General features: G+C 58.1%; 1 protein-coding gene across 1 annotated transcript; it reads right to left on the reverse strand.

Moving 5' to 3' along the window:
* Nucleotides 1–14,309: 14,309 nt before the first annotated feature.
* Nucleotides 14,310–24,729, reverse strand: LOC138720618 (SITS-binding protein-like). Its single transcript, XM_069856965.1, has 10 exons — nt 24,253–24,729; nt 22,327–22,498; nt 21,499–21,706; nt 21,237–21,387; nt 19,823–20,011; nt 18,660–18,928; nt 17,252–17,388; nt 15,854–15,975; nt 14,903–15,082; nt 14,310–14,609 (listed from the first exon to the last, which is right to left on the reverse strand). Exons 1-10 carry the CDS (start codon nt 24,709–24,711, stop codon nt 14,436–14,438), a joined length of 2,061 nt encoding a protein of 686 aa, XP_069713066.1. The 5' UTR covers nt 24,712–24,729; the 3' UTR covers nt 14,310–14,435.

A 24,729-nucleotide genomic window follows, 5' to 3' on the forward strand; every position in this document is an offset into this window, starting at 1 on the left:
CCTCCAGGGAACAGCAGGCATGAAGCAGTCGTTCCTGGCACAGCTCCTCGAGGCAACAGCAGGCATCAAGCAGTCGTTCCCTGCACAGCTCCTCGAGGGAACAGCAGGCGTCAAGCAGTCGTTCCTGGCAGAGCTTCTCCAGGGAACAGCAGGCGTCAAGCAGTCGTTCCTGGCAGAGCTTCTCCAGGGAACAGCAGGCATCAAGCAGTCGTTCCCTGCACAGCTCCTCGAGGGAACAGCAGGCGTCAAGGATTCGTTCCCTGCACAGCTCCTCGAGGGAACAGCAGGCATCAAGAAGTCGTTCCCGTCAGAGCTCCTCGAGGGAACAGCAGGCATCAAGCAGTCGATCCTGGCACAGCTCCTCGAGGGAACAGCAGGCGTCAAGCAGTCGTTCCCGTCAGAGCTCCTCGAGTGTACAGCAGGCGTCAAGGATTCGTTCCCTGCACAGCTCCTCGAGGGAACAGCAGGCATCAAGCAGTCGTTCCCGGCACAGCTCCTCCAGGGAACAGCAAGCGTCAAGCAGTCGTTCCTGGCACAGGTCCTCGAAGGAACAGCAGGCGTCAAGGATTCGTTCCCGGTACAGCTCCTCCAGGGAACAGCAGGCGTCAAGCAGTCGTTCCCGGCAGAGCTCCTGCAGGGAACAGCAGGCATCAAGCAGTCGTTCCCTGCACAGCTCCTCGAGGGAACAGCAGGCATCAAGCAGTCATTCCTGGCACAGCTCTTCCAGGGAACAGCAGGCGTCAAGCAGTCGTTCCTGGCACAGCTTCTCTAGGGAACAGCAGGCATCAAGCAGTCGTTCCCTGCACAGCTCCTCCAGGGAACAGCAGGCATCAAGCAGTCGTTCCCTGCACAGCTCCTCCAGGGAACAGCAGGCATCAAGCAGTCGTTCCTGGCACAGCTCCTTGAGGGAACAGCAGGCGTCAAGTATTCGTTCCCTGCACAGCTCCTCGAGGGAACAGCAGGCATCAAGCAGTCGTTCCCTGCACAGCTCCTCGAGGGAACAGCAGGCATCAAGGATTCGTTCCCTGCACAGCTCCTCGAGGGAACAGCAGGCATCAAGCAGTCGTTCCCTGCACAGCTCCTCGAGGGAACAACAGGCATCAAGGATTCGTTCCCTGCACAGCTCCTCCAGGGAACAGCAGGCATCAAGCAGTCGTTCCCTGCACAGCTCCTCGAGGCAACAGCAGGCATCAAGCAGTCGTTCCTGGCACAGCTCCTCCAGGGAACAGCAGGCGTCAAGCAGTCGTTCCTGGCACAGCTCCTCGAGGGAACAGCAGGCGTCAAGCAGTCGTTCCCTGCACAGCTCCTCGAGGGAACAGCAGGCGTCAAGCAGTCGTTCCCTGCACAGCTCCTCGAGGGAACAGCAGGAATCAAGCAGTTGTTCCTGGCACAGCTCCTCCAGGGAACAGCAGGCATCAAGCAGTCGTTCCCGTCACAGCTCCTCGAGGGAACAGCAGGCGTCAAGGATTCGTTTCCGGCACAGCTCCTCGAGGGAACAGCATGCGTAAAGGATTCGTTCCTGGCACAGCTTGTCCAGGGAACAGCAGGCATCAAGCAGTCGTTCCTGGCACAGCTCCTCCAGGGAACAGCAGGCATCAAGCAGTCGTTCCCTGCACAGCTCCTCGAGGGAACAGCAGGCGTCAAGCAGTCGTTCCCGTCACAGTCCTCAAGGGAACAGCAGGCATCAAGCAGTCGTTCCTGGCACAGCTCCTCGAGGGAACAGCAGGCGTCAAGGATTCGTTCCCGGCACAGCTCCTCGAGGGAACTGCAGGCGTCAAGCAGTCGTTCCCGGCACAGCTCCTCGAGGGAACAGCAGGCATCAAGGATTCGTTCCCTGCACAGCTCCTCCAGGGAACAGCAGGCGTCAAGCAGTCGTTCTCGTCACAGCTCCTTGAGGGAACAGCAGGCGTCAAGCAGTCGTTCCTGGCACAGCTCCTCGAGGGAACAGCAGGTATCAAGCAGTCGTTCCTGGCACAGCTCCTCGAGGGAACAGCAGGTATCAAGCAGTCGTTCCCGGTACAGCTCGTCCAGGGAACAGCAGGCGTCAAGCAGTCGTTCCCTGCACAGCTCCTCCAGGGAACAGCAGGCATCAAGCAGTCGTTCCCTGCACAGCTCCTCCAGGGAACAGCAGGCATCAAGCAGTCGTTCCTGGCACAGCTCCTCGAGGGAACAGCAGGCGTCAAGCAGTCGTTCCCGGCACAGCGCTTCAAGGGAGCAGCAGGGATCAAGCAGTCGTTCTCGTCACAGCTCCTCGAGGGAACAGCAGGCGTCAAGCAGTCGTTCTCGTCACAGCTCCTTGAGGGAACAGCAGGCATCAAGCAGTCGTTCCTGGCACAGCTCCTCGAGGGAACAGCAGGCATCAAGCAGTCGTTCCCTGGCACAGCTCCTCCAGGGAACAGCAGGCATCAAGCAGTCGTTCCTGGCACAGCTCCTCGAGGGAACAGCAGGCGTCAAGCAGTCGATCCTGGCACAGCTCCTCCAGGGAACAGCAGGCATGAAGCAGTCGTTCCTGGCACAGCTCCTCGAGGCAACAGCAGGCATCAAGCAGTCGTTCCCTGCACAGCTCCTCGAGGGAACAGCAGGCGTCAAGCAGTCGTTCCTGGCAGAGCTCCTCCAGGGAACAGCAGGCGTCAAGCAGTCGTTCCTGGCACAGCTCCTCGAGGGAATAGCAGGCATCAAGCAGTCGTTCCCTGCACAGCTCCTCGAGGGAACAGCAGGCGTCAAGGATTCGTTCCCTGCACAGCTCCTCGAGGGAACAGCAGGTGTCAAGGATTCGTTCCCTGCACAGCTCCTCGAGGGAACAGCAGGCATCAAGCAGTCGTTCCCGGCACAGCTCCTCGAGGGAACAGCAGGCGTCAAGCAGTCGTTCCTGGCACAGCTCGTCCAGGGAACAGCAGGCATCAAGAAGTCGTTCCCGTCAGAGCTCCTCGAGGGAACAGCAGGCATCAAGCAGTTGTTCCTGGCACAGCTCCTCCAGGGAACAGCATGCGTCAAGTATTCGTTCCCTGCACAGCTCCTCCAGGGAACAGCAGGCATCAAGCAGTCGTTCCCTGCACAGCTCCTCGAGGGAACAGCAGGCATCAAGCAGTCGTTCCTGGCACAGCTCCTCCAGGGAACAGCAGGCATCAAGCAGTCGTTCCCGTCACAGCTCCTCCAGGGAACAGCAGGCGTCAAGGATTCGTTCCCTGCACAGCTCCTCGAGGGAACAGCAGGCATCAAGCAGTCGTTCCTGGCACAGCTCCTCGAGGGAACAGCAGGCATCAAGCAGTTCTTCCTGGCACAGCTCCTCGAGGGAACAGCAGGCGTCAAGCAGTCGTTCCTGGCACAGCTCCTCGAGGGAACAGCAGGCGTCAAGGATTCGTTCCAGGCACAGCTCCTCGAGGGAACAGCAGGCATCAAGCAGTCGTTCCTGGCACAGCTCCTCGAGGGAACAGCAGGCGTCAAGCAGTCTTTCCCAGCACAGCTCCTCTAGGGAACAGCAGGCATCAAGCAGTCGATCCTGGCACAGCTCCTCGAGGGAACAGCAGGCGTCAGGCAGTCGTTCCCGTCAGAGCTCCTCGAGTGTACAGCAGGCGTCAAGGATTCGTTCCCTGCACAGCTCCTCGAGGGAACAGCAGGCATCAAGCAGTCGTTCCCGGCACAGCTCCTCCAGGGAACAGCAAGCGTCAAGCAGTCGTTCCTGGCACAGGTCCTCGAAGGAACAGCAGGCGTCAAGGATTCGTTCCCGGTACAGCTCCTCGAGGGAACAGCAGGCGTCAAGCAGTCGTTCCCGGCAGAGCTCCTCGAGGGAACAGCAGGCATCAAGCAGTCATTCCTGGCACAGCTCTTCCAGGGAACAGCAGGCGTCAAGCAGTCGTTCCTGGCACAGCTTCTCTAGGGAACAGCAGGCATCAAGCAGTCGTTCCCTGCACAGCTCCTCCAGGGAACAGCAGGCATCAAGCAGTCGTTCCCTGCACAGCTCCTCCAGGGAACAGCAGGCATCAAGCAGTCGTTCCTGGCACAGCTCCTTGAGGGAACAGCAGGCGTCAAGTATTCGTTCCCTGCACAGCTCCTCGAGGGAACAGCAGGCATCAAGCAGTCGTTCCCTGCACAGCTCCTCGAGGGAACAGCAGGCATCAAGGATTCGTTCCCTGCACAGCTCCTCGAGGGAACAGCAGGCATCAAGCAGTCGTTCCCTGCACAGCTCCTCGAGGGAACAACAGGCATCAAGGATTCGTTCCCTGCACAGCTCCTCCAGGGAACAGCAGGCATCAAGCAGTCGTTCCCTGCACAGCTCCTCGAGGCAACAGCAGGCATCAAGCAGTCGTTCCTGGCACAGCTCCTCCAGGGAACAGCAGGCGTCAAGCAGTCGTTCCTGGCACAGCTCCTCGAGGGAACAGCAGGCGTCAAGCAGTCGTTCCCTGCACAGCTCCTCGAGGGAACAGCAGGCGTCAAGGATTCGTTCCCGGCACAGCTCCTCCAGGGAACAGCAGGCATCAAGCAGTCGTTCCCTGCACAGCTCCTCGAGGGAACAGCAGGCGTCAAGCAGTCGTTCCCGTCACAGCTCCTCTAGGGAACAGCAGGCATCAAGCAGTCGTTCCCTGCACAGCTCCTCGAGGGAACTGCAGGCATCAAGCAGTCGTTCCCTGCACAGCTCCTCGAGGGAACAGCATGCGTCAAGGATTCGTTCCTGGCACAGCTCCTCGAGGGAACAGCAGGCATCAAGCAGTCGTTCCTGGCACAGCTTCTCCAGGGAACAGCAGGCATCAAGCAGTCGTTCCCGGCACAGCTCCTCGAGGGAACAGCAGGCGTCAAGGATTCGTTCCCTGCACAGCTCCTCCAGGGAACAGAAGGCATCAAGCAGTCGTTCCCGTCAGAGCTCCTCGAGGGAACAGCAGGCGTCAAGGATTCATTCCCTGCACAGCTCCTCCAGGGAACAGAAGGCATCAGGCAGTCGTTCCCGTCAGAGCTCCTCGAGGGAACAGCAGGCATCAAGCAGTCGTTCCTGGCACAGCTCCTCGAGGGAACAGCAGGCGTCAAGCAGTCGTTCCCTGCACAGCTCCTCGAGGGAAAGGCAGGCGTCAAGCAGTCGTTCCCTGCACAGCTCCTCCAGGGAACAGCAGGCATCAAGCAGTCGTTCCCGTCACAGCTCCTCGAGGGAACAGCAGGCGTCAAGCAGTCGTTCCCTGCACAGCTCCTCCAGGGAACAGCAGGCATCAAGCAGTCGTTCCCGTCACAGCTCCTCGAGGGTACAGCAGGCGTCAAGCAGTCGTTCCTGGCACAGCTCCTCGAGGGAACAGCAGGCATCAAGAAGTCGTTCCCGTCAGAGCTCCTCGAGGGAACAGCAGGCGTCAAGGATTCGTTCCCTGCACAGCTCCTCGAGGGAACAGCAGGGATCAAGCAGTCGTTCCCTGCACAGCTCCTCCAGGGAACAGCAGGCATCAAGCAGTCATTCCTGGAAAAGCTCCTCGAGGGAACAGCAGGCATCAAGCAGTCGTTCCCGTCACAGCTCCTCGAGGGAACAGCAGGCATCAAGCAGTCGTTCCCTGCACAGCTCCTCGAGGGAACAGCATGCTTCAAGGATTCGTTCCCTCCACAGCTCCTCGAGGGAACAGCAGGCATCAAGCAGTCTTTCCTGGCACAGCTCCTCGAGGGAACAGCATGCGTAAAGGATTCGTTCCTGGCACAGCTTGTCCAGGGAACAGGAGGCATCAAGCAGTCGTTCCTGGCACAGCTCCTCGAGGGAACAGCAGGCATCAAGCAGTCGTTCCTGGCACAGCTCCTCCAGGGAACAGCAGGCATCAAGCAGTCGTTCCCTGCACAGCTCCTCGAGGGAACAGCAGGCGTCAAGCAGTCGTTCCCGTCACAGTCCTCAAGGGAACAGCAGGCATCAAGCAGTCGTTCCTGGCACAGCTCCTCGAGGGAACAGCAGGCGTCAAGGATTCGTTCCCGGCACAGCTCCTCGAGGGAACTGCAGGCGTCAAGCAGTCGTTCCCGGCACAGCTCCTCGAGGGAACAGCAGGCATCAAGGATTCGTTCCCTGCACAGCTCCTCCAGGGAACAGCAGGCATCAAGCAGTCGTTCTCGTCACAGCTCCTTGAGGGAACAGCAGGCGTCAAGCAGTCGTTCCTGGCACAGCTCCTCGAGGGAACAGCAGGTATCAAGCAGTCGTTCCTGGCACAGCTCCTCGAGGGAACAGCAGGTATCAAGCAGTCGTTCCCGGTACAGCTCGTCCAGGGAACAGCAGGCGTCAAGCAGTCGTTCCCTGCACAGCTCCTCCAGGGAACAGCAGGCATCAAGCAGTCGTTCCCGTCACAGCTCCTCCAGGGAACAGCAGGCATCAAGCAGTCGTTCCTGGCACAGCTCCTCGAGGGAACAGCAGGCGTCAAGCAGTCGTTCCCGGCACAGCGCTTCAAGGGAGCAGCAGGGATCAAGCAGTCGTTCTCGTCACAGCTCCTCGAGGGAACAGCAGGCGTCAAGCAGTCGTTCTCGTCACAGCTCCTTGAGGGAACAGCAGGCATCAAGCAGTCGTTCCTGGCACAGCTCCTCGAGGGAAAAGCAGGCATCAAGCAGTCGTTCCCTGGCACAGCTCCTCCAGGGAACAGCAGGCATCAAGCAGTCGTTCCTGGCACAGCTCCTCGAGGGAACAGCAGGCGTCAAGGATTCATTCCCTGCACAGCTCCTCAAGGGAGCAGCAGGGATCAAGCAGTCGTTCCTGGCACAGCTCCTCCAGGGAACAGCAGGCATCAAGCAGTCGTTCCCTGCACAGCTCCTCCAGGGAACAGCAGGCGTCAAGCAGTCTTTCCCGTCACAGCTCCCTCAGGGAACAGCAGGCATCAAGCAGTCGTTCCCTGCACAGCTCCTCCAGGGAACAGCAGGCGTCAAGCAGTCGTTCCCGGCACAGCTCCTCGAGGGAACAGCAGGCGTCAAGCAGTCGTTCCCGGCACAGCTCCTCCAGGGAACAGCAGGCGTCAAGCAGTCGTTCCTGGCACAGCTCCTCGAGGGAACAGCAGGCGTCAAGCAGTCGTTCCTGGCACAGCTCCTCGAGGGAACAGCAGGCGTCAAGCAGTCGTTCCTGGCACAGCTCCTCCAGGGAACAGCAGGCGTCAAGCAGTCGTTCCTGGCACAGCTCCTCGAGGGAACAGCAGGCGTCAAGCAGTCGTTCCTGGCACAGCTCCTCGAGGGAACAGCAGGCGTCAAGCAGTCGATCCTGGCACAGCTCCTCCAGGGAACAGCAGGCGTCAAGCAGTCGTTCCCTGCACAGCTCCTCGAGGGAACAGCAGGCGTCAAGGATTCGTTCCCTGCACAGCTCCTCGAGGGAACAGCAGGTGTCAAGGATTCGTTCCCTGCACAGCTCCTCGAGGGAACAGCAGGCATCAAGCAGTCGTTCCCTGCACAGCTCCTCGAGGGAACAGCAGGCATCAAGCAGTTGTTCCTGGCACAGCTCCTCCAGGGAACAGCAGGCATCAAGCAGTCGTTCCTGGCACAGCTCCTCCAGGGAACAGCAGGCGTCAAGGATTCGTTCCCTGCACAGCTCCTCGAGGGAACAGCAGGCATCAAGCAGTCGTTCCTGGCACAGCTCCTCGAGGGAACAGCAGGCATCAAGCAGTTCTTCCTGGCACAGCTCCTCGAGGGAACAGCAGGCGTCAAGGATTCGTTCCAGGCACAGCTCCTCGAGGGAACAGCAGGCGTCAAGCAGTCTTTCCTGGCACAGCTCCTCGACGGAACAGCAGGCGTCAAGCAGTCTTTCCCAGCACAGCTCCTCTAGGGAACAGCAGGCATCAAGCAGTCGATCCTGGCACAGCTCCTCCAGGGAACAGCAGGCATCAAGCAGTCGTTCCTGGCACAGCTCCTCGAGGGAACAGCAGGCGTCAGGCAGTCGTTCCCGTCAGAGCTCCTCGAGTGTACAGCAGGCGTCAAGGATTCGTTCCCTGCACAGCTCCTCGAGGGAACAGCAGGCATCAAGCAGTCGTTCCCGGCACAGCTCCTCCAGGGAACAGCAAGTGTCAAGCAGTCGTTTCAGGCACAGCTCCTCGAGGGAACAGCAGGCGTCAAGCAGTCGTTCCCGTCAGAGATCCTCGAGGGAACAGCAGGCGTCAAGGATTCGTTCCCTGCACAGCTCCTCGAGGGAACAGCAGGCGTCAAGCAGTCGTTCCTGGCACAGCTCCTCCAGGGAACAGCAGGCAAGAAGGAGTTGTTCCCCTCACAGATCCCACAGGGAATCCCACAAGTCATGGAGCAGGTGATCTTGAGTGCTATCATGAAGCTCATGCAAGAGAACCGGGTGATCAGGCCCAGTCAACATGGGTTCACAAAAGGCAGGTCTTGCCAGACTAACCTGATCGCCTTCTATGACAAAGTGACCCGGCTACTGGATGAGGGGAAGGCTGTGGATGGATCTTCCTGGACTTCAGTAAAGCCTTTGACACAGTTTCTCACAGCGTTCTGCTTGAGAAACTGTCACCTCTGGCCTGGACAGGCGCACACTCTCCTGGGTGGAAAACTGGTTGGATGGCCGGGCCCAGAGAGTGGTGGGAGATGGTGCGAGATCCAGCTGGAGGCCAGTGACAAGTGGGGTTCCCCAGGGCTCAGTGCTGGGTCCAGCCCTGTTCAATGTCTTTATCAATGACGTGGATGAAGGCATCGAGTGCACCCTTAGCAAGTTTGCGGACGACACTAAGCTGGGTGGAAGTGTCGATCTGCTGGAGGGTCGGGAGGCTCTGCAAAGGGATCTGAACAGGCTGGACCGCTGGGCAGAGTCCAATGGCATGAGGTTTAACAAGACCAAATGCCGGGTCCTGCACTTGGGGCACAACAACCCTATGCAGTGCTACAGACTGGGAGAAGTCTGTCTAGAAAGCTGCCTGGAGGAGAGGGACCTGGGCGTGTTGGTTGACAGCCGACTGAATATGAGCCAGCAGTGGCCCAGGTGGCCAAGAAGGCCAATGGCATCTTGGCTTGGATCAGAAACGGTGTGACCAGCAGGTCCAGGGAGGTTCTTCTCCCTCTGTACTCAGCACTGGTGAGACCGCTCCTCGAATCCTGTGTTCAGTTCTGGGCCCCTCCCCATAAGAAGGATGTTGAGGCTCTGGAGAGAGTCCAGAGAAGAGCAACAAAGCTGGTGAAAGGGCTGGAGAACAGGCCTTATGAGGAGCGGCTGAGAGAGCTGGGGGGGTTTAGCCTGGAGAAGAGGAGGCTGAGGGGTGACCTCATTGCTCTCTACAACTACCTGAAAGGACGTTGTAGAGAGGAGGGAGCTGGCCTCTTCTCCCAAGTGACAGGGGACAGGACAAGAGGGAATGGCCTCAAGCTCCGCCAGGGGAGGTTTAGGCTAGACGTTAGGAAAAAATTTTTCACAGAAAGGGTCATTGGGCACTGGAACAGGCTGCCCAGGGAGGTGGTTGAGTCCCCTTCCCTGGAGGTGTTTAAGGCACGGGTGGACGAGGGGCTGAGGGATATGGTTTAGTGTTTGGTAGGAACGGTTGGACTCGATGATCCGGTGGGTCTCTTCCAACCTGGTTATTCTGTGATTCTGTGATTCTGTGAATGGCTAGTGTCAGGGAATGGCTAGTGTCAAAGAGCTATTCCCAGCACTGGTCCCACAGGACCCAGAGAGCACAGCGAGCGCAGCAGATGAGCAGGAGTGGGCATGAGGCATGAGCTCCCAGTCCTGAACTGGACATCCCATTTTCCTCAGGGAGAAGAGCATCAGCAGTGACGGAGAGCAGCTCACAGGGACGTCTTAGAGAGACTAGACGGACTACTGCTCTGGTGGCAAGTAGCAATTCTTTATTCCTCAACCAGAGTTTTTATACTCTCCTGGGAGAGCTTGTCAGTTTCTACCAAGCTTGAGTGCCCTGTTTACATTACTGCTATTCTTACCGTGAGAATACAAGTTATACAAGTTATGCAAGTTCTACAAGTGAGGGACTACGTGTCTGTTCAAGGATTCACACATTCTTCTGTTTGTGCTGGTCTTAACTTAGACCTGCAGGTGCCCTGGAAATATATTTAACTTGGGCCCTGGAATGATGAGAAACTAAGCATGTTGCCAAGAGCCCTGATAGTCCGCGTCCTCCCTTTCAGGAGGAGCAGCTTTGTTGTTGGCATGATATTCTGTTCCTGACCCTTTCAGGCCAGACAGAATATTGCTCTCCAGGCTCTTAGCTTTCATTATTCTGTCTTTGACCCTTTCAGGCCCCCAGAATGTTTAATAGTTCTCCTCACACCAGTGAGGAGGGCACGATTCCTGCAGGGAACTGCATGCAGAGAGGGGCCCGTTTCCACGGAGGGTCCGCAGCCGTGCTGGGTGCAGGCACCAGGAGCCAAATCACTCAGGACAGATCGCCAAGGTGGCACCGCGGGCTCAGCACGCCTGGGGCTACAACTCCTTGAGAAGCCAGAAGTAAGAGCAGAGCTGGAGTCAGGCTGCTGCTCGTTAGGAGCTCCGAGGCCTGAATGGGACATCCCGCCTGAGTCGTACAATCACAGAGTGGTTTGGTTGGAAAAGACCTTGGAGATCATCCAGTCCAACCATAACCGTCTGCTGCTGAACCACATTCCTGAGCACCTCGTCTGCCTGTCTTTTAATTCCTTCTGGGGATGGGGACTCCACCACCGGCCTGGGCAGCCTCTGCCAGGGCCCGAGAACCCTTTCCGTCAAGAAATGTTTCCTGGTATCCAGTATGCTCGTGCCCCTATTGGATCATATCTTGGACCCAGCTCCTGGATCCAGCCTGTCCCGATCCCTGTGCAGAGCCTGGGCCCCTGGATCCAGCCTGCCCCGATCCCTCTGCAGAGCCTGGGCCCCTGGATCCAGCCTGCCCGGATCCCTCTGCAGAGCCTGGGCCCCTGGATCCAGCCTGCCCGGATCCCTCTGCAGAGCCTGGGCCCCTGGATCCAGCCTGCCCGGATCCCTCTGCAGAGCCTGGGCCCCTGGATCCAGCCTGCCCGGATCCCTCTGCAGAGCCTCCTTACCCTCCAGCAGATCCACACTCCTGCCCGGTTTAGTGTCATCTGCAGACTTGCTCAGGGAGCTCTCAATCCCCTCATCCCGATGCTGGATAAAGACATAGGACAGGAGTGGCCCCAGCACGGAGCCCTGGGGACAGCGCTTGTGCCCAGTGCCACTGGGTTGAACCCCAGCACTCCTTGTCCTGGCCACCCAGCCCAGTTTTGCTCTGAGCAGGGAGGGCGTCCGTCCAGGCCATTGGCAGCCGGTTTCTCAAGCAGAACAGTGAGAAATGGTGTCCAAGGCTTTCCCAGCGCCCAGGTTCACCCCGCCTGCAGCCTTTCCCTCGCCTGCTGAGCGAGGAATTTCATTTCATGCACACGAGGGGCAGCAGACGAGGTGTAACTTTCCCCCCATCAGCTGGAACCCTTTGTGAGTGCTTCATCTTCCTGCTCACCGTTCCAGGGAGGGTTTAGGAGAATGAGGACACTTGGGTCTTGCCTAGACTTTATTGTGCCCCAACCCGTGGACTCGAGGAGGTGGGAAGGGACTTGTGGAGTTCCCCTTGTCGAGCGCTGCGGCTGCAGCCCAGGAGGCTGAGCTCTCCAGGAGGAACCAGGGTGGGGTTGGAACTCGGTGGGCTTTGAGGTGCAAAGCGTGCCGTGATTGGCCGAGCCTGGGCATGGTCCCCCAAAGCTCTGTGATGTCACAGAGACCCCCGGGACTCCCCTCCTCTTGGGGCTGCAGCAGCCCCGCGGGGCCACTGTGCTGTCCCCCTGCGTGGAGGGCAGACGTGTGACGGTGAGGGGAAGGACACCCCGTCCTGCGAGCTCTTTGCCACGCGCACAGAGAGGTTCTGCTGGACGAGGAGCCCGCCCTGCCGTCCCCCGACCCTTCTTGTGCTGCCCTCGTGGAGCAGGAACCGCTCTCCTGCCTTCCCGATTGCTGCCAGCCCGTGTCGGAGCAGTCAGCGTCCTGCCCGCGGAGCAGGAGCTCCCAGAGATATTCCTGCTGTGACTCGTCTGCTCCAGGACATCGTTGGCATTCGTGGCACCACAAGCCCAGCGTGGAGGCCGAGCGAGCGCCTCTTCAGCGCTTCCCTCCATCCCCTGGGCTGCTTCCCGCAGGCTGCGTCCCCAGGGCCGGCCGTCAGCTGGGCATCGTCTTCCTTTGCCGCGGGAGATGGCGTCGGAGCAGGGCACCTCTTCCGCGGCGGCCAGCACCAGCCGGGGGACGCCGGCCGCGGTGCCGGACGCCTCCCAGGTCCCAAAGTGCGTGATCTGCCTGGACACCATCGACGATGTAGCCTGCCTGATCCCGTGCCAGCACCTTTTCTGTTTTCCCTGCATCTGGGTCTGGGGCAGCCACAGAGCTGAGTGTCCCCTGTGCCGGCAGGCTTTCCACCGCATCCTGCACAGGGTGGGACCCCACCTCTACCACGTCTATAGAGTCGTGCACCACCAGTACTGGCTGAGGCCTCGAACCCTCTTTGCTTCAAGGAGCTCGTCGTGGCGTCGCACGAGCTATTCCGCAAAAGGCCTGGATGCTGGTCTCAGAGCGGCCCTCGAGAGGGTCCGAAGAGAATACCTAAGGCAGCACCACGATGGCCACAGCTCGGCTAGGGATGCTGCTCGTGACGCCGGCCGAGCTGCTAGGCCGGAACGGGATGAACCAGCGTCTTCAGAGCGGAGCCGGCACGTCAACTGGTCAGAGTCCATGGGACAGAGGGAGGCAATGAGGGAACGACACGCCTCAAGGGCTCATTCCCAGAGCAGATCCCGCAGGGAACGACATGCGACAAGGAGTCGTTCCCCACAGAGATCCCGCAGGGAACGACATGCGACAAGGAGTCGTTCCCCACAGAGATCCCGCAGGGAACGACATGCGACAAGGAGTCGTTCCCCACAGAGATCCCGCAGGGAACGACAAGAAACAAGGAGTCGTTCCCCACACAGATCCCGCAGGGAACAGAGATCCCGCAGGGAACGACAAGAAACAAGGAGTCGTTCCCCACAGAGATCCCGCAGGGAACGACAAGAAACATGGAGTCGTTCCCCACAGAGATCCCGCAGGGAACGACAAGAAACAAGGAGTCGTTCCCCGCACAGATCCCGCAGGGAACGACAAGAAACAAGGAGTCGTTCCCCACACAGATCCCGCAGGGAACGGCCAGTGTGAAGGAGAAGTTCCCGGCATTGATCCCGCAGGGAAGGGCGAGCATCAAGGATCCACTCCCAGCACAGATCCCACAGCAGCCAGAGAGCACAGCGAGGGCAGCTGAGGAGGAGGGCTTGGGATGAGGAATGAGCTCCAAGTCCTGAACTGGACATCCCATTTTCTCTGGGAGAAGAGCATCAGCAGTGAGGAGGCCGCGACTCCTGCAGGGAACAGCCTGCAGAGAAGAGCCAGTCTCCGCGGAGGGTCAGCAGCCGTGCCGGGCGCAGGCACCAGGAGCCAAACCCTTACAGGATGCTGATATTGGTCTAGACTGAAGCTTCTCTTCTTGACTTGGAATTGGAGCATTATAGGCAATAAACTAAATGTTTAAATACAATTCTGGGTGTTACTCTGTCTACCTTCGGGCTGTGACAGCAGCCGTGCCGGGAAAAAACTGGTGGAAAACTGGTTGGCTGGAGGGCCCAGAGAGTGGTGGGAGATGGTGCGAGATCCAGCTGGAGGCCAGTGACAAGTGGTGTCCCCAGGGCTCAGTGCTGGGTCCAGCCCTGTTCGATGTCTTTATCAATGACCTGGATGAAGGCGTCAAGTGCACCCTGAGCAAGTTTGCAGACGACACTAAGCTGGGTGGGAGCTGGATCTGCTGGAGGGTCGGGAGGCTCCAAAGGGATTTGAACAGGCTGGACCGCTGGGCTGAGACCAACGGCATGAGGTTTAATGAGGCCAAATGGCGGGTCCTGCCCTTGGGGCACAACAACCCTGAGCAGCTCCAGCCTAGGAGAAGGCTGGCTGGAAACTGCCTGGAGGAGAAGGACCCGGGGGGGCTGGTTGAACAGGAGCCAGCAGGGGCCCAGGGGGCCAAGAAGGCCAAGGGCATCTTGGCTTGGAGCAGACCCGGCGTGGCCAGCAGGGCCAGGGAGGTTCTTCTCCCTCTGGCCTCGGCCCTGGGGAGAGCGCTCCTCGAATCCTGGGGTCAGTGCTGGGCCCCTCCCCACAAGAAGGATGTTGAGGCTCTGGAGCGAGTGCAGAGAAGAGAATGGGGAATGAGTCCTCTTCCCTGGAGGGGTTTAAGGGCCGGGTGGACGAGGTGCTGAGGGACATGGGTTAGTGATTGATGGGGATGGTTGGACTCGATGATCCTGTGGGTCTCTTCCAACCTGGTGATTCTATGATTCTATGAACAGATTCCAACAGTTCCTGCTGAAATAAAAAACCCAAGTCCTTGGAAAAGTGCAAATGGCCTGAAATAGTCTCAAGAGAGAGCAGGCACATTTGGCCAGCGCTGCTCAGAAGGAGGTCACCCGTCCCAAGGCTGCAGCAGTCTGTGAATTCAGGAGGTTTTGACAAACACTGGCACCTCTGCGAGGCTGGCAGAGAAATTCCTGAGGACGGTGCCTGCGCCGAACACGCGGGCGGTGTTGGTGTCCATCCACAGGTGCCCTGCTCCAGGCAGGTAGATGTCTCGCCACGTTTGACCTTTTTCTGTTATGGGAGCAACCAGGACCTGCAGTGGAGAGAGAAAGACGAGGCTGGGGAGGCCCTGGCCCAGGCTGCCCAGAGCAGGGGTGGCTGCCCCGTCCCTGGAGGGGTTCAGGGCCAGGTTGGATGGGGCTTGGAGCCCCTGATCCAGTGGGAGGTGTCCCTGCCCATGGCAGGGGTGGGACTGGAGGGGCTTTGAGGTCCCTTCCAACCCAACCCATTCCAGGATTCCATGAAAGAGGTGGATGGGCGAGCACAGGAGGCACCTTGTTTGCTCCATATTACCCTTTGAAGGCACCTAGTCCCCACAGCTCCTACCTCATCCCCAATAAGAAATTCATCCTCTATGGTAAAAGCGGTTGGGTCTGTGGGACTGAGCCACCACACTGGGCGGAAGATGGGGTGCCCCAGACTGAGCCATTCCTCGCTGTATTTTACGAGGAGCGGCACAACGAAGTCCCGGTGCCTCTGTATGAATTGCTGGGTGAGGTTCAGGACCTGCAGGGCAGTGGAAGAGAAAGAAGCCTGTGAGAGGTCCTTCATCCAATAAACAGCAAAGGAAGAGGGGAAAAAAGAAATAGATATATATGTATTTTCCCTTGGGAAGAGAGATTACTGAATTGCCGCGTCCTGATCAAGTTTTGGCAGCCAACAAGGTGCAAACAGGGTTGATACGGTGGATTTGCGGCCATTGAGATGGAAAAGCTGGGGACAGCATCTGGTTCATGTCTGACCAAACAGTGAACCCTCTTGCTGCTCCAGAGAGGTTTAATGACATTTACCCCTGGGATTTGAAGAATCGCTCTCTGCTTTTACTCCCCTGAAGGTGACTTCAAGGCCAGGTTGGATGGGCCGTGGGCAGCCTGATCTAGTGGGATGTGTCCCTGCCCATCACAGGGGGGTCGGAAATGGATGATCTTTAAGGTCCCTTCCAACCCAAACTATTCTATGATTCTGTCCTTTCCCTGGGAAAACGCCTCCAACTGTTCAAAGGTATCTTGGATGCTGGTCTGCAGGCAGTAGAAATGAGCTGTTGGATCAAACTGTAATTAAAGAACCGCGGCAGCCACAGGGAGGGTGAGACACGTGATGACCGCTGGCATTTCTACAGCCTGCAGCGCTCTGCTCCCTGCAGCAGAGAGCAGGGTTTTGCGGGTACAGGACAGTGATTTTCAGCCTCAGCTTTCCCCACTGGGGACCGTAATGGCTTTTGGGGGTGTTTGTCATCGAGGGGTCCCCGTGTCCTCTGCGGGAGGTGGCTTTACCTACCCAGGCGTCGCAGCAGAGCCAGGGTGGTGTGCTGAAGGCCATCACGGGGAGAAACGTCACGATCTGCAGCCACCGCACGTACAGCTCCGTGTCTGCTGCGGCATCGCTGGCCAGGCTCCCTCCTGCGGGGACAAGGGGCTGCGTGAAGGGGCTCTGGGGCATCTCATTGTGGGAAGAGTCCCAGCTGACCTGCTCTGTGTTACCCCACTGCCAAAGCAGCCAAATTCTCCCTGCCCTTGGTTTCCTTTCTTGAGCATCATCAGAAAACATCAGTTGTCTCTGGTCAGTTTAGGACCTGGCATAGAACATGGGTCAGAAGGGACCTCAAACCCATCCAGTTCCCAGACCACCCACAACGCCCCGTTCCCCCAGAGGCTTTCCCCATCCTGAGTGAGCCCTGCGCACTCTTGGCTGTGGGGACACAACCTGATGGACCTCTCAGCCCAGCAGCAAACGTGCCACCACCCTGCTCCGTGCAGGCAACGCTCTCGTTCAGCGCTGCTGACAGAAGCTGATGGGCTCAGCATCGCTCTGGGGAGGGAACAGCCACGCCGTGATCGCCCGAGCCTTGTTTTCTAAGGAAAGCTGGCTAAAAATAGAGGCTAAATTAACAAATTGTTCAACAACTGCCTCTTTCAGGGCTCTCTGTGAGGCTCCGCTCTCTGGCTCTGATGCTTCACATGCAGCCTCTACGTGTTTGGGGCACTTTTTCAACACAAACAAGCCAGTCGCCTCCAAGAAGAGGACACAAACGAGCTGCTTGGCCCCAATTAAAGGATTGTTTCTTGACTTTTACACTGCCTTTATTTAAGGATTTCTCAAACCATTGTGCTGTGGAGCAGAAATGCCAGCTGGGAGCGGGAACATCTCTTTGGAACATCTATTAGGATACATCTATTTAGGAACATCTCTTTCCCAGCCAGGAATCTGGGCACGCGCTTTCCCGGCTGTGGGGTCCCTCCTGGCCTTTGTTGGGAGGGTTTTAGCTCAAGCAAAGCTGCTAGAGGCGATGAGCTGCCCTCAGCCTGCTGTTCAGAAGCTCCACGAGGGCATCCCCAGGGACCTGCTGGCTGCTGCTGGAGCTGCCTATTAAGATTTACATGATGTTTATTTGTTTTCAACTCCTCGGTTGATTCCCTAGTAACATTCATAGAATTGTGGAGTGGTTTGGGTTAGAAGGGACCTCAAAGCCCATCCAGTCCCACCCCCTGCCGAGGGGGCCAAGAACCCAATCAAGTCAGCACAGTGGAAAATGGGGTACCAGGAACAAAGATCTTCGAGCCTTCCTGTGGCACCTAAGCCAGATGGGGCAAACAGACCTCTCGTGCACCTGAACAGAGCAAAAATCTTCGCAGAAAACCCAGAAACAGGGGGAAAAGGCAGAAAATCAATGTTTACCCACTGCATCGGGAATGAAGAAGTTGTAGCCCAGGAGGCTGTAGTGCAGCACGGAGGGAACAAGCCCCTTCAGCCCCGCGTGGCTCCAGTCCGAGCGCAGGGGGCTCATCTGCACGAAGAGCGGGAGGTGGCTGGATCTGGGGGAACAAGCACAAACCTGATGCTCTGAGAGTGCACGGAGCTCTCCCACGCCCGGCTGTCTCCGCAGTCGCTGCGGCCACATAGGGGTTTCCTCAGCCAGTTGGGATCTTCACACTGGAGAGAAATTGATGCTCCCTGTACCTCACCCACCCACCCAGCTGAATTTGGCAGCCCCAAGCCTACCTTCCCCAAACTCCCTATTCAAAGCTTCTCTTCTCCTGGCTTGATCTCACGAGGACCACAATTAGGTGGCCCACCCTGATGGCAGCACAGCCGTGCCCTGGGTTATAGCCATGGTGTAAGATAACACCAATCCTGGTGGGGAAACACTCACAAAAAGATGTGCTTGGGGCACCAGGTGGGGGACCCCAACAGCACCCTCAACCCTGGGTCCTTGTGGCTCCCCTAACCCAAAGCACCAACCACTTTTCGGCACTGAGTGTTTTGCATTGAGCAGCTCTCATTCCTGACAGCAGGTTTGTCTGTCAGCCAGAGGAAAACAGGATTTTCCTCCTAGTTTTTTAAGATCTGTTCTTTCCAGTAGTTTTTCCATGCCCAGGGTTTACTTGAGGGGTGGAGGTCATGTCATCAAGCAGCCTGGCATGGGACACTGCTTCTAGTTGGCTAAAAGGGTCAAATCTGTCCCTTCGTGATGAGCTTTGGCTTGAAAAATGGTCTGGAGCATTTCTAACAGAGGGTTTTTTTTGGAGAAAAGGAGGCTGAGGGGAGACTTTGTCACTGTCTACAACTGCCTGAAAGGAGTTTACCTGGAAGGACGCCACCGCTGCCCTGGACACCCTCTGCCAGGGCTTCACCACTCTATCAGTAAAGACATTTTTCATACTATTCAATCCAAACCTTGCACAGAGCAACTTGAGGCCATTTCCTCTTGTCCCATCACTTGTTATGTGGGAGAAGAGCCCAGCAGCCACCTCACCACAACCTCCTTTCAGGCAGTTGTAGAGAGCAATGAGGCTTCCCCTCAGCCTCCTTTTCTCCAGGCTAAACATCCCCAGCTCTCTCAGCCGCCTCTCCAGCCCCTTCCCCAGCTGCTCTGGACACGCTCCATCCCCTCAGTGTCCTTCTTGTACCGAGATGTAAGAGGAACCCCCCCTCCACGCTGCCCCGACCACCTCCACGCTGCTTCCCTGGGTGCTGAGCGGTGTCTTGGCATCCCAAGGTCCTCTTGAAAGCATCACCTCAAACACCTCCCTAGCAGCTCGTGTAGCCACCGGCTCCAGCAGAGCATCTTCTCCTCGGTACCCACCTGGCGCCGGCGCTGATGATGGTGGCATTTCCCAGCGTCGCCAGCGCTGCCGCCAGCGCCTCGGTGTACCCATCGCCCTCCAGCTCGGCGGGAGGTCGGACGTCTTGCTCCAGGAAGGCGTTGCCCTCGGCGCCCTCGAAGACCACGTAGGCGGCTCCCAGCGCCTGCCGCAGGTGCCGGGCACGCGCCAGGTACCAGCTCAGCGCCGCCTCACTGGTGACGTTGAGGCGGGCGCAAAGCCGCCCCTTCCAGGCGGTCAGCAGAGGGACCTGCGGCACAGGGTGGAAATCGCCGTCGGGCACACAAAACAGCCCAGAAACCCCGGGGCGCGAGGCTGGAGGGGCTCGCTCTGCCCTCATCCTGCCCTCCCACCACGGGCACCATCGCATGCAATGCAAAAAGGGGGCAAACTCCCTCGCAACCCCCCAAAAAGTCCCCGAGTCGCTGGGAAGCTGGCACAGTAAAATCCCCACAGAAAGGGAATGGGGGGATGTAATGGACGCTGGCTTGAAAGAATCACAGAACCATGGAAAGGTTTGGGTTGGAAGGATCCTTAAAACCCATCCAGTCCCACCCCTGCCCTGGGCTGGGACACCTCCCACTGGATCAGCTCCAAGCCCCATCCAACCTGGCCTTGAACCCCTCCAGGGATGGGGCAGCCACCCCTGCTCTGGGCAACCTGGGCCAGGGCCTCCCCACCCTCACAGTGAAGAATTTCTCCCCAAGATCTCATCTCAGTCTCCCCTCTTTCAGCTCCAAACCCTTCCCCTAGTCCTGTCCCTGCCCTCCCTGATCCAGAGCCCCTCCCCAGCTTTCCTGGAGCCCCTTTCAGCCCTGGAAGCTGCTCTCAGGTCTCCCCACAGCCTTTTCTTCTCCAGGCTGAACAATCTCAACTTTCTCAGCCTGGCCTCGTACAGGAGGTGCTGCAGCCCTCAGATCATTTCCATTGCCTCCTCCTTTTAAAATATCATTGGGAATTGGACCTTTGAAAGCTGCTTCCTTAGGAACCAGGAGAAAGGCTGCTCCCCCCGGCATCACTTTGCACTGCAGGGTTTACCCTAACACCAGAGGGTCAGGTTGTTTCCCTCTGCAGGTATTGATCCAGCTTTGATTCTGGTTTTAGGTGGAGCAGCAGGTTCTGGGGTTGGGATTAGGTCTCGTACCGCACAGCTCCCCGTGCGGGGCTGCAGGCTCAGCCAGGGGCTCGCAGCGTCTCCGTCCCGCAGCGAGCGCAGGAAGAGCGGGGAGGCGATGCTGGCGTACGGGGACAGCGTGATGGAGAGCTGCAGCGGGGCTGGGTCCCAGGTACGAGCCACCTCGTGCCTTTTCTTCCGCTGGGGAGGCATGTCATCCTGCGGAGAGGGAATCGTAGAATCACCAGGTTGGAAAAGACCCATTGGATCATCAAGTCCAACCATTCCCATCAATCACTAACCCATGTCCCTCAGCACCTCGTCCACTCGGCCCTTAAACCCCTCCAGGGAAGGGGACTCAACCCCCTCCCTGGGCAGCCTCTGCCACAGACCAATGACCCTTTCCATGAAAAATTTTTTCCTAATGTTCAGCCTAAACCTCCCCTGGTGGAGCTTGAGGCCATTCCCTCTCGTCCTGTCCCCTGTCCCTTGGGAGAAGAGCCCAGCTCCCTCCTCTCCACAACCTCCTCTCAGGGAGTTGCAGAGAGCAATGAGGTCTCCCCTCAGCCTCCTCTTCTCCAGGCTGAACCCTCCCAGCCTATCGACGCAGGCATGGGGAGTTCCACCATAGCCACAGAATGAAGAATCAGAGGTGATCTTGAAAACAGGAGTATTAATAAGATTTATGAATAGAAATCATTACATGTTGTACTTGGATGACTTAGGGATGCGGAAACCATGAGTTTTGCGCGTTGGAAATGGCTTGATGTATGACCCTGGAGTTTTTCAGACCCCTACACACTGGAGGAGGCTGCACCACACGGGATGAAGCAACTCACCCTGTCTCTTACCAGAGGTGCCACTGACCAAAGGGAAAGAAGATAAGGAGCTGGGCTGACTATCACCCCAGATTTCTCACTCTGGAAGGGACCATTAGAGAATGAGAGGAGCAAGCTGTCATCAGAGCTCCACCTCAGCTGGTCTGAGACCCTCACCGACATCAACATCCCATCATGGATCCAATCTCTCTGAGCACCAGAGGGGCTGCAAAAACTTCACCTGCAGAAACCTCATGGAAACATCTAAAAGGACTTTATCACTGAACTCCAGACAGGTCATCAAGTGCCTCACAACCTTTTGTAGGATGCTGGTGTTGGTCTAGACTTAAGCTTATGCTCTTGACTGCGGATTGTAACATCATAGGTGGTAAACCAGCTGTTTAAGTGCAGTTGTGGGTCCTACGCTGTCTCCCTTGCTGTGTGACAGGCGTCACCGTCTGTGTGGGGTGAAACCCCAAACCGAGCATCCCCTCCTGGGCAGGGGAGGCTCCCGTGCACCATCACAGCCCCCACCCCATAAAACCAGTTTGCTTCCATGCTACATGGAGGGATTCACACGGGCAGCATCTCTCCGCTTGCCTTTGGAGCCCCAGGGCAGGACGTACCGCAGCGGCCAGGACAGCGGTGCCGCGCTCCCCCAGGGCCAGGACGCCCTCCGGGAGGTGATGCCGCTTCAATCTCTTGGCCAGCGCCCTCAAACCTCGCTTTATTTTGGCAGCCGAGCCCACCGGGCCGTGGTAGCGCCAGATCGGAGCCCTGCGTGGGGGAAAGAGTTGTGGGGGTCACACCTTGTGCCGGGATGAGATGCGACGACCGGGACGAGGGCTTGGAAAGCAGCCCCGGACCAGGAGGGAGCGAACATCTTACCCCAGGAGAGCCGTGTCCGGCAGCGCCCGCGCCCGCCCCGCCAGCCGGCTGCCCACGTGCCGCTGGGCGACCGCGACGTCGGGGCTGAGGCAGAGCAGGTAGCGCAGGGGCTCGGCCGCTCGCCCCGCCGGCGTCTCCAGGCAGAAGTGCCTCTCGCTCTCCAGAGAGAGGAAGAGGGGCACATCGGGGGCCACCGTCACCGTCACCCCTTTGGGGAGAGAGGAGGGGAACGGTGTCAGAAAGCCCCCGGCTCCTCTCGGTCCTCGCGCCGGTGGCCACAGGGACAGGGGTGCCCAGGGCAGAGCTTAAGGGGAATGGATTAATGGGGCGGATTATCTGGTGTTCTGCAGAATAACAGAATCATAGAAATGGGCAGCCTGGGCCAGGGCCTCCCCACCCTCACAGCAAAACATTTCTGCCTAAGATCTCATCTCAATCTCCCCTCTTCCAGCTCAAAACCGTTACTCATCATAATCCAAATATCCACCTAAAAACTACAACAGCAACTAAACTTGTGCCACATCCAGCATCTCAGAGCAGTGCCAGGGACCTGCGAGCTGGGATGGAGACCCTGGGGTCCCTTGGGCCAATCCACCTCCTCAGACACTGACTTGTAAATGCAGCTGGTGTTTAACATCGTGGCCTTTTCCTCAGAGATGAGGATCCATCCCTTGTGTCCCGCTGCCAGGTGTCATTGCATTTGTAGGATGCTTTAATCTTGGAGGCATCTCCCCTGCTCTTAAACCTGTTGCTCTGTAGATGAGGGAAGGGCTGGAGAAGCAGAGGGATTAAAGCACCAGGACACTGGACAGGGAAGGATGCAATTACCTGTGGAGCCCAAGAAGTATCTCTCCAGAACGGGCCCGTAGCCGGCGGGGTTTTTGCTGAAGTCCCCGCTGACGAAGGGCTGCGCGTGGCTCTCGGCGCCGTTGAGCGGCCAGCGCTGGGCGAGGACGCTCGCCCCTCCGTACCAGGAGATGTTGGCCATGGAGAAGCAATCCTGCAGCGGGGAGAACATCATCAGATGGGGAGAAACAGCTCAGGGTGAGGCTGGAGGAGTGAACGGTTGCATTTAGAGAGGCAGAACCCCTGTGTTTTACCCCAGTGTTGCCAGAGCAGTTGTGGCACAGGGCGTTTCCCAAGGAAAAAAATCCCAAGCCCATGAGATGTAGGTGTTTTATGCAAAAAAAAGGGTTCTCCCTCTTTGCTTTCTGCCTCTGCCCTCATAGAAGGTACTTGGATTTAAGTTTTCCCTCCACAAGAACGAGAGCTGGGTTTCCAGGAACAAAACGATTCTGAAATCCTGCCTGCTTGATTCCTCTGCCCGTGGGTTTATTGGAGTTACCAGGTGGGGGGAAGAGAAGGAAGAAATAAGAATTCACAGCAAGAGTTGGAAGTGCAAATTCTGCCCTTTGTTCACCTTGAAGACCAAAAAAAACCCCTTAGATTTTCATTTAAAGCTAAAGACAACAACTTTTCTTCTTTTCCCCCTTCTCTGCGTGCGTTCACTGTGCAGCCATGGGTAGGACTGTGCAAATCCCACTGTGGGAATAACAACTATACCTCACAGACCAGGATTGCCTCTAAAATAAGAAAAAAGCCCAAACCAAATCTTCCCCCCTCCTCCCAGAAACCCTCCATTTCAGCTTCAAAGCCTCTAACACTTACTCCTTTCTGCCAAAGCTGGGGATCAGGAGGGCTAATCCTCCCGTGTGACTTCCCACGTGGGAACGGGCTTCCCCGAAAGCCTGGGGATTGGGGACCCCCGGGGGGAGAGGGACCCAACTCAACACAAGTTGCTGCTCAACTCAACCCAACCCAACGCTCCTTGTTGCCCCCCACGCCAAAGCTCCTGGAGCCCTGAGCTCATTCTGCTGCGGGGGCAGAGAGAGGTTAAGTCCCTCGGAGAGGAGCTGTAAATTATTAAAGTGGAAACACTGGAGGCTCGGAATAGCTGTACCAGGTATCAGCAGGGAAAGAGACGGGGTGGAAAGCCTGTTCTGAACTCTTAAATTTCACTGGGTCATATTTTCCAAGAGTTTGGGGCTGGGTCAGTGGGGAAAAAAAACCCTATTCCCTCTTGCTCATCTTCTCAACTGCCCCAAATCGGTGTCAACAAAGGACACCGAGCCCTAAACTGATGTCAACAAGGGATTCACGGCTACAAGGGAACAATTCCCCATCTCCACAGGGTCCTGTCCCACTCCCTTACCTGTCCCGAGGGCTCCCCACAACAGGACCCCATGGGATGACAGGGTTTTTCTTTCCCTACAGCTCGGTTTCAGGGTCAGCTTCTATTTATCTGAGGGAGAAAATTGGGAAGGATACAAAAGCCAAAGCCCCCGTAAGATTTTGCAGCCGTGGATGAATCCCATCCCAAGGGAGCTGCCGCATTGTGTCTGTGGTTGGAGAGACCTTTCCGAGCTCCTTGCCAGCATTGTGATCCGAAGCCATTATTTATCCAGTCTCTATATAAACACGCTTCTCCCACCCTGGGGTGACCCCTGCGGCACCGGGAGGAGTGACCGTGGCCCCTTGGTGTTTTGGGGGCTCAACGTTAAGGTGCGAGGCTTCCAGAGGCATTTTTCCCACCTGGTACCCTCCGGCTGCCGGAGGCTTTGGATACGGGTTGCCCCAACCATGGTGCGACCTCACGGTGCTGGGAAATCCTGCGTTCTGGCCAGATCCTCCCCGCTTCGGCTGGTTTGACCCCGAACGCCTCATTCAGAGAAGGGCTAGAGGGGTCCCCGTTACCTTCAGCGCCACGTCGGGGCGCAGCGGGGTCCAGCGGACGCCGTAACACTCGGTGCCGGGGGCCGGCGAGGGCTCGAGGGAGAGCCGGAGCTCGGCGTCCTCCTCCCAGGCGTAGCAGAACTGCCCTCCGTCGTGCCAGCAGCGATCCCGCGGCGGAGGCGGCTCGGCGGCCGGCACGCCAGCCACGGCGATCGCCGCCACCGTGCGCCCCGTGGGCAGCGCCCGCAGCAGCAGGGCCCCGCGCCGGCGCTCCCACAGCAGCCCGCTGGCCTGGCCACGCAGCACCCACTCCTCCGACGGCTGCTCCAGCGCCTGCCACGAGATGATGCCGATGGTCATGGCGAAGAAGACGGCCACGCCGAGGCAGCCGAGGGCGCCTTTCCAGGGCTCCGTCATCTCCCTGATGCCCGAGGTCCACGCGGCATCGGGGATCTGGCGGGTGGGGCGGGCGAGGGGCATGGTGCGAGCGCAGGGGGA

The sequence above is a fragment of the Phaenicophaeus curvirostris genome, chromosome 5, assembly GCF_032191515.1.
Source record: "Phaenicophaeus curvirostris isolate KB17595 chromosome 5, BPBGC_Pcur_1.0, whole genome shotgun sequence".
Classification (NCBI taxonomy): Eukaryota; Metazoa; Chordata; class Aves; order Cuculiformes; family Cuculidae; genus Phaenicophaeus; species Phaenicophaeus curvirostris.

What these genes read in the sequence shown, in the direction of transcription:
- LOC138720618 (XM_069856965.1), bottom strand. Translation starts at nt 24,711, where the DNA reads ATGCCCCTCGCCCGCCCCACCCGCCAGATCCCCGATGCCGCGTGGACC. An exon ending in CCGGACACGGCTCTCCTGGG is followed by an intron (nt 21,388 to 21,498) that starts GTAAGATGTTCG and finishes TCCCCCACGCAG; the next exon opens with GGCTCCGATCTGGCGCTACC. An exon ending in GGCTCTGCTGCGACGCCTGG is followed by an intron (nt 15,083 to 15,853) that starts GTAGGTAAAGCC and finishes ACTGCCCTGCAG; the next exon opens with GTCCTGAACCTCACCCAGCA.